Raw genomic sequence first — 9,502 nt, 5'->3', positions numbered from 1 at the left:
ATGAAATCTGTCTTCTTAGCTACCATGTATGTTATGTGTATTGTAGGTCTTATAAATGGTTCACTTGAAAAAACTACCAGGCCATCAAAGAGATGCAAGTCTCGCGTTTGAGTTAAACGGGTATTTTTTGTAGTAGTTAAACTTGAATAATATTTTTTTAAGAATTTTGAAACTTAATTACCATCTTAAGTCATTTTTCTATTATAAGTGTGATATTTGTGAGATACTATCATGCTACCTTATAAATCAAGTCACAAAGAAAATATACCACATCTATATAAGTATATGAAAGATGATATGCTTCTCTACTAACATTAAAGTGGCAATGGAAACTTTCCAAAACAAGCATACATTTCAAATCGACTGTCACTAGTAAAGAGCCATTGAGATATAAGAAGGGCTACTAATTTAAGTTTTGTCATTTAATAGAGAGCCATTGAGATATAAGAAGGGTTACTAGTACTAGCTGGTTTAAGTTTACTAAATGTCCTTCAAAAGTCATAAACTCGGCACTTATAAAAATAATGCATATATATTAATACAACCAACACCAAAGTAAACAAAGAATTAGAGTGAGATCTGCATTATAAACATTTATAAAAAATGAATTGATAATTGAATTTGTTTTACAGAATAATAAACTATAGTTCTGGGATATAAAATATCTTTTTTTTTAACAACAAATCTAAATACACTACTCCTAAATTTCCACCTATGTCTCTCACGGGACTTGAACCCTCAACCTCAAGGAGGGATGACAACACTGGATACTGCTAGGCTAGAAGCCCTTTGGTATAAAATATCTAAATTAACAAACAAATAACTTTAATTTACTATTATTGTTTAGAATGATGTAATATTAAATATTTGTTATGTGACTACGATTGAAAACAAGATCAAATGTGATATTTACAGGTAATTACTGACTGAAAGGAATAATTTATTTAGTGATTATGACAAGAAAAATAAAATCACTCAGGAGACAACTAATTATTCTTGGTAATAAACAAAATATTAATGGAAATTTAATAGAAAACTATTATTTAAGAAAAAAACAACAATAAAAGAGGCATGCATATGCATATCCATGTGGGAGAATTTAAGTAAAAATGGCCATAGATACTTCCCATGTACCTTCCTCTCCAACAAAACACTCCTTTCTTTATTATTATCGCAATTATTTTTATTTTTTGCTTTTTTGGACTTATTATGCAGAAAGGTTGGAGCCACATCATCGCATGTGGACCCCATATCATCTTCTTCTTTATTTATATCAATTGACACTGATAAACCCTAGCTATCCACCGTCAATTTCCCTAACGTCTCTATCTACATTCTAGATCTCCTTCACGCATTTCAAACTTTCAGCGTTTCCCACTCCTCCAACAGTGTATCATTGAGTTTCTCAGAGCAATTTATGGCTTCCGCTTGCGTAAATAGCATCGGGATGTCGCCTGAGAATTTATTGGAACGTTCACAGACTTACTCTTCATACGGTTGGTTGAAGCCTCGTTTCTCATTAGGCCGTGAAATCACAGATGGAGATACATCCAAATCCAAGACAAAGAGGTTTTCTTCTCCGGCGAAGGAGCTTGCAGATCTGCCGGAGGAATCAGATCCAAACGAGTTTGATGGTTTTCAGTTCAGTCTTGAAGATCCGGTTATGATGCTTCCCGCCGACGAGTTGTTCTCCGACGGTAAACTTATTCCGCTGCATTTGTCAGTGATCCGCCAGGAAGTTGCTTCGTCGACAACAACGATAATGTCCTCTCCAGATACTCCGAGGTCTCACCGGAGAATGGACGACGCCTTTGCTTCCGATCCCTACTTGCTTTCCCCTAGGGCGCCGAGGTGTTCGAGCAGGTGGAAAGAGCTTCTCGGTTTCGGAAAGCTTTACCAAAGCAGCAACAACAATGCTAAACAAGACAACAACAAACGGACATCGTTAGCGTCTTCGCACAACGCGACCGGAGCAACAAAGTCTATTAGACATTTTCTTCACAGAAGTTCAAAATCTTCAAACGATTCGTCTGTTAACCTTCCGTTACTCAGGGATACAGATAACGAATCTGTGTCTGTCTCTTCGCGCCCATCTCTTTCTTCCTCTTCTTCCAGTCACGATCTCGACGATCTTCCCCGTCTCTCTCTCGATTCCGATAAGCCTGGGAAAGTGAACTTGCACGCAAACCCTAGCAGTCGTCCAAAAACTAGAATGGTAAAAACGAGGACACAGTCAACGGAATTAAGAGCATCAACGCGCGTTGGCCGAAGCACGATGCGTCGTTCATCGGACTCCGCAATCACCACCGCCCGTGGCGTGTCAGTCGATAGTCCACGAATGAACTCCTCAGGAAAAATCGTTTTCCATAGCTTGGAGCGAAGTTCGAGTAGTCCAAGTAGCTTAATCGGTGGACCTAGATTCAAACATAGAGGAATGGAGAGGTCATATTCCGCCAATGTGAGAGTCACACCGGTTCTAAACGTTCCGGTTTGTTCCCTTAGAGGTTCATCCAAGTCCGGCGGTATGTTTGGGTTTCCGATATTCTCCTCCCAGCAGAAACGGGAATGTTCTAGTACAAGTAGTAACGGCGGAGCAAACCGTAGTCAACGATTCGCCGGAAAGTCTCGAACAGATTGTTCTTAATTCAGCATTCAGTAATCGGTATAATTTGATCCTCTTGATAACTGTTTTCACTTTTTTTTAGTGTTCTGAGTCCATTACCTGCAGCAATCAATCAATGGCGTTAGCGTAGGATAGCTTTAGGCATCTAGCTCTAGCATATGTTCCATTGCATTTTAACTTTCTCTTTTTGTTGAATCATGTATCTATTTTTGTTGATTTCTTTTCACCGCTAATTCCTAATGTTAGAATCAGATTCTTCCCAGTCTTCAAACATAACTTTTTATTTTTATTTATTTATTTATTTATTTTTGTAATTTAATAATGAAACGTCTGTTTGATAAATGGGGTTACTGAATGCAAAATATAATGTTGTCGGTAAAGGAATCTGGTTTAATATAATATAATAATTTGGATATATGTAATTTAAAAGAGGCATGTTATCTCAGCTGGTTTTGCCAGACGAGATAATTAAAAGTACAAATTCATTGAATAAATAATTGACGGTTATTTTGTGTATTAAAATAATAATTAAAACAGTTTTGTAATATGTGAAATGATGGTGACACTTTATACGAATATAAATAGTGTCAGGCAGTGTTGCCGGTGACAGCTTTGCTTTGCTGCGTTGCCTCTGCCCCAGCCCGGCAGCCCCCTATCTCCACCATCCGCCCCCTCTTGGCTCTTGCCTCTTGCCTCTTGCCTCTTCCTTTTATTTACCTCCGGACAAAACAACTTCAAAATTATTTTATTGCAAGATAATAACCTATTTTATTATATTTCGATTTAATTTCATATACTTGTTTATAAAACAAATATGGCAATGCCTTGTACATGTTAAAATAGGATAATTACCGGAACGACCACTTTTCTGTGTAATGAAAGGGATAATAACTTAAAAGGTAATATATTATTGGATTTGTACATATTTGGTTACTGAGTTTTTTTTGTCTATATTTACCCCTTCAACTTGTTAAACTGTACACATTCAGTCATACTCCAGGTTAGGCGGGAGAAATGACTTAATAGGGTAATATATTTTTCATTTTGTACACATTTAGTCCTTGATATTTTTATACACATTTAGTCTTTAATATTTTTTTGTTTCAAAATAAGTCATTTTTGTTTTTGTACTCATTCAGTCCAAAAAAACTTCATTTTTAAATAAGGCAAAACTCTCTAATTATAAATCTATTATTAAGAAAAAACGTTTATTCCAAAATACATTTATCGAAAATCAGAGTAATATAGGAAACGCGGAATCCTCAATATTGTTGATGAGTGTGTACAGTCCTGCATTCGCCTTCTCACGATCAACGATAGAACCTAAAAACATAAACAACTAGGTAAGTGTCACACCCCAAAACCAAGAACGGCGGAAACGTTCTGGGGCGGAGGACGTCATGTTTAGTATCACGAGATATGTATATGGTAAGCAAGTAATGGACAACCATTTCATTTCGAAAGAAAAGTGTTTACAATGTGTGTGTTCACAGAACATAGAATTCATACACAAATAACAAAACAAGACTTGAAGCTATAATGCTTCATCTTCTGAATCTCCAGCACGAGCACCTATCTAATAGTCTCCTGAGAATACAAGTTATTTGAAAGAGTTGATCAGCAATTAAGCTGGTGACTTCATAAGAGTTTAGTGACGTAAGTAAGTGTAAAGTGTTGTTAAAAATGTATATGTAAAATGGTGTTGAAAATGTAAGTTCTGTTTTGGAAAGTTCGTCTGTTCCTCTAGAAAATCATATATTTCCTACATGAACGAAAGTTAAGTAAAATGTCACTACAAGCCTTTCTATGGGTACTAAGTGGGTACAAGTTATATAAGACTCAGAGTAAACAAACAATCGATTGTGCGCATCTGCCCTAAGCTCACAACCCAACGAGGAAAAGAAATTAAGGCGGATAGCACACATCCCATTGGTTGTTAGATCATTGTCATATATAACCCTGGTGTATTCACTTGTTACTCATGGAGTTAATTGTAATGGTTCCTTTATATGTAATGAAAAGTTGTTTAAGAAAACCTATATTTCTTATAGTAAAATAGTGACTACTTTTATAATAGCTTAGTTTATACTGCTATATATAACCTAATATCGGATAGAAAGTTAATTGAATGAATCTACCCTAAGCCCACAACCCAACGAGGAACATGGAGTAAGGCGGAAAACACACATCCAACTACCTATTGGGTATTAGTTTTATATATAAACATGGTGTATAAACTACGGTATTATAGAGTTACTCACCTAAGGTCTTTTAAATTGTACTGGTCTAATAAAATGGATTAAACCCTTTACTGGGAAGTTTCTAGTTTTGTATACCAAAAGTACTGATTTTGGAAAGTATGTTTTGTACTAGAAAAACTATGTTTGACTCTGTGTCCTATAACCTGACCCATACCTGGTACCCTTATGATGACTTAATGTATACTAAGCATACATGTATATAGAATCGGGTAGATAATAGATTGGGTGAATCCATTCCAAGCCCACAACCCAACGAGGAACAGGAAATGAAGCGGAGAGCACACATCCTATTAGCTGTCGGACCCTATTGGTATATATGTATCCTGTGATGTATATATTAAGGAATCATAAGACTAGCATTATGGTCCTATCTTTTAATCGCAACCTTCTACCAAGGCATCTTCCGTTATGTGCTAGACTCGACTGTTCCCTTTGTCGTTTGTAAAAATGTATATTTTCCCTAGTTTATAACTATCTTGACTCGAAAATAGTTTAAGTTTGACTTTCAAGTGGTACTGTCACTTTATGAAAGTAATGGGAAATGTAAGTACACAGTTGTCGTTTATAATGACATGCGGATGCACTAATAACCTAAAAACATATTTGTTTTATTACGGTCATAATGTGAAGGCTAGAACCCCTACTAGACGCTCTCCCTATCAAGAGATTAAGGGTACTAAACGCAACCTCTGCAAATTCTTGCAAGCCGTGTAATTCACATTAAAGTTATATGATCATGTATACCCAATATAACTATCACCTTTTGTTTAAAACAATGAGTTAGTGATTCATTGGTATAATTAGATCCTGTATGTGTTCTCATGCTATAGCAACCTAACTTGTTTGTTCTGTTTGTTTCTCTTTATTGTGTGTTCTCTCTGTATGGTATTGTTTGATTCTCTTCACTGTATGTTCTGTTATGGTATTGTCTCTTTGGGTGCTTCATTGTACTAGAAGTAATGAATAGCATTCTCCTAAACTATACATATTATAGCTTACTAATGTTCTACTTGGACTGTTATTGAAAAGACTCATTTATCTACTAAGTTATGCTTGTACTTTAAAACAGAGTTTTGTATAACTAAAAAGTAACATAACTTTAAAAGAGTTTTGAAATGTTTTGACAACTTATAAGTGACATAAGTAACATTTTGAAAGATGTTTATAACAAACATTTACACAATTATCATTGTTTTCAACTTGTATTCCCGCTTAAAATAGTTAAAATAGCTAAAAGATTCATTACGGGGTATGAACTCACCTGATGTGGGTGATTCAAACGGGTATGCGTGTAAGGATGAGAAGTTCTACGAATGAAGTCCCGAGACACAATAAGTCCTAAATGACATATAAGGACACATATTGACATGAATATAGTGTTTATAAACAACTATATGAAAGGAAACACCTTCCGGGACTAGGAAACACCTTGATCAAGTGTTATAGGTACCGAAGGGTTGCATCGAAAGGTTGTATGGCATGGCATTGGAGTTTATGGCCCAAGGACCACTCCTTATGGAGTTTACGGCCTAAGGTCACTTCCCCCATGAGTTTACGGCCGTAAACCCATGGTACTAAGTGCCATTGTGTGATTTAAGGTCTTATAAGTCAAGGGCAAGCCTTCTATGATCAAGTCCAAGCCTTAGGAAAGCATTAGGGGCACAATAAGACTGCTTTGTAGAGTTTACGGCCTAAGGACCATATCCTTATGTGTTTACGGCCGTAAACTCCTATGGGGACATGTTTTGATTGTTGTTTAAGGTCTTAAACACTTCTAGGAAGGATCAAGACTAGTATCCTAGGCTTAGGAAGGGACTAGGGTTCATTTAACCCCATTTAGAAGGGTTTACGGCCCAAGAACCTCCCTTGGCCGTAAACTCCTTTGATCCTATGTTTCTTGGTGATTTTCAAGTGTTATCAAGTTCATATTAAGCACACAAGAAGCTAGGGCAAGTGTACTTACAAGATAGAAGCTTGATTGGGTGTTTAAGGTCCAAGAACACTAGTGTGTGTTCTTGGTGTTTTTGAAGATCTAAATGAAAATCAATAATGAATGGATGAAATGATGTATAAACACTAGGTGATAGGGTATAACAACAAATCAACTCAAGAAAAACTTACGATTTCGGAAGATCGGGTGAAGAACGGGATGCTACTTGAGAGAGAAAGGTAAATGTTCTTGAGGGTGAAAGTGAGAAATGAACCAATTGGGGAGTAAAGTCATGTCTAAGCCATGAGTTCACGGCCATGATAGAGTTCACGGCCCAAACTCCCTTTGTTTGGCCGTGAACACCTAACTACGGTGTTGGTTGTTCCATTGCTATCTCGATATTCTAGAAATCACTTCCTTTTATCCTTTCGATTCATGAATAATTAATAAAATTACTCAAACGGACTTTAAACCGGCTAAAAATTAGCAGAAATGAAATTGACTTTTAATTGAAGTGTTGGACTGTAGAGTTTGTACGAATGAAAATTTCGGGTTGTCACATCATCCCCCCGTTAGATGGAATTTCGTCCCGAAATTAGCTCTCTTAGCATTACTACTGGGGTTGCTCTCTTCTGATTGGCAGAATACTCACTCGTAGACTTGGCAACTTTGCCCTTCTGTTCATGATCGGATTCATACTTGGTCCATCTATCACCACCTCGTGTATACAAGCCGTATATAATTAGGATTAGTAAGACGGTCGGATGTGCGACTCTGCCCCAGGTCCACAACCCAACGAGGAACAGGAGAAAGGGCGGAAACACACATACTAAGTCTGCGTAATCATAATCATATACCACCCTCGCGTATACACTGAATAGTAATAGGTGGGCTGTATTCGTCCATAGCCTCTGTGCTCAAACTTGGTCTGCTGGACGAGCGGTATTTCGTGACGGTCTGCGGACATCTGACGATAAGGCTTCGGAGGACAAAGTACTCTTCGCACGAGTACTACGGGGTTTAGAATACGAAAGATAAAACTGAGGTTTAGGTCGGACTTTCTATACGAAGGACGAAAGTTTCGAGAACTTGCCGATCGAGGGGATAGAAACATATGAACTCAGTATGGTGAGGACCACGCCAATTCATGACGAATGAAAACAACGGACTCTTTACCGAATTAAGTTTTGGTCAAATAAAAGAAAACGTCTGATAAACGACGATGTATCCCTGGTATGCTCGATACTGTACTCCTAGTATGTTCAACTATGTACTCTTCGTAACTGTTCTCGTGTTTCCTATTTTCTATTTGAAGTTAACACTCCTACGTATCGTACCGCTATGTGCGCATACATACGAACAAAAGTGCTCTATTAACTGTGGGGATACTTTATACCATAATCCTCCTTGGTACCACTACCATCGCCTGTCATATACAAGTTATGAATATTTAAGATGAACCAGGCAGTCGACTGAGTATTTCTGCCTCAAATACTCAACCAATTAAGGAAAGGGGACCTAAGCGGAGTCACTCACTCTAAGTCTGCAACATCTTAGTTGCGCACAACCCTGATGTATATGGTGAGCCATAATAGCTTCTCTAAGGGATCTTTTAGTTCTCTTGAATACTGTGACCTATTTCAACATGTGAGTTGTTATAGTTACTTTTAAGTGTTATCCCCAAATTTTAATCTTATATGAATATAAATTAATTTTAAAAGTAATTACTATTTTGAAAACGTACCACTACTCATCGACGACTCCGGGGTAGATTCTCCTGCGGTGATCATTAGAATGCGTCCATCTGCGCCTGAGTTCCTTTGTATCCGGCAGTCCTTTTGAAAATGTCCAATCTCACCACAGCCATAGCAGGCTCGGTTTTCTTCAGCTCCGAGGACTCGGGAGATTGGTTGAGCCGGTGCTTTGCAGAAACGGACTGTGTGTCCCTTTCTGTGGCAGTTCAGACACTGTATTTCCCGGCATACTCCGGTGTGGTGAAAGTTTCACTTTCCACACTTCGGAAGGTTTCCAGCATATCGACTGGCAGGTGCTGAAGCAGTAGGCGTCGTAGCGGCGTACATAGTATTCGCTCGTTGTTCTTGCGGGGTGTCTTGTGTTGTTCGCTTCTTCTTCCTCTTGTTCCCTGACTTCCGATTATAGTCCTCTTCCCTCGATGGTTCGGGAGTAGGAACTTTTACACCATGGCGGACTCCATGGTCGATGAGTCGCTGAGCCAGGCGTTTAGCACTATCGAACGTGGCTGGGTTAGATGACAACACATTTCCTTGGGTCGGAGCAGTCAGACCCCAAATGTATCTTTCTATCTTCTTGCTCTCCGAGGTAATCATCCCAGGGCATAGAGCTGCTAGTTCGCTGAACCGGTCAGTGTAGGTCACTATGTCTGAGCCGACCATAGTGAGATCCCACAGCTCTTGTTCCAGTTTTTGAATCTCGCCTAACGGGTAGTATTCCTCCTGCATTAACTCTTTTAGGTTTTCCCAAACTAATGAGTTAGCCACTGATATGGTCAGTGACTTAACATGGCTGTTCCTGTTGGATGAATGTCTAAGTCCATAACTATAATTGGTAAGACTTGACCCGACCCGGCATGGTCCATTTGGGTTGCATGACATCATGCATTTGGATAGACTATAATGAGAGAAATAACACTTAAGGTTGGTTAATATA

The 9,502-nt window shown here is 38.1% G+C and overlaps 1 protein-coding gene across 1 annotated transcript; it reads left to right on the top strand.

The window, feature by feature from the left end:
• The first annotated feature begins 1,282 nt into the window (after positions 1-1,282).
• LOC145125177 (serine/arginine repetitive matrix-like protein) lies at positions 1,283-2,885 on the top strand. Its single transcript, XM_079060669.1, has one exon. It carries the CDS (start codon positions 1,418-1,420, stop codon positions 2,642-2,644), a length of 1,227 nt encoding a protein of 408 aa, XP_078916795.1. The 5' UTR covers positions 1,283-1,417; the 3' UTR covers positions 2,645-2,885.
• The last annotated feature ends 6,617 nt before the right edge of the window (positions 2,886-9,502 follow it).

Source organism: Lactuca virosa, chromosome 7 (genome assembly GCF_052849685.1).
Source record: "Lactuca virosa cultivar CGN04683 chromosome 7, Lactuca_virosa_CGN04683_v6, whole genome shotgun sequence".
Classification (NCBI taxonomy): Eukaryota; Viridiplantae; Streptophyta; class Magnoliopsida; order Asterales; family Asteraceae; genus Lactuca; species Lactuca virosa.
This window is presented reverse-complemented; position numbering and strand designations above follow the sequence as displayed.

Bases quoted from the DNA above. Each gene is read 5' to 3' on its own strand.
- LOC145125177 (XM_079060669.1), top strand. From the start codon at position 1,418: ATGGCTTCCGCTTGCGTAAATAGCATCGGGATGTCGCCTGAGAATTTA.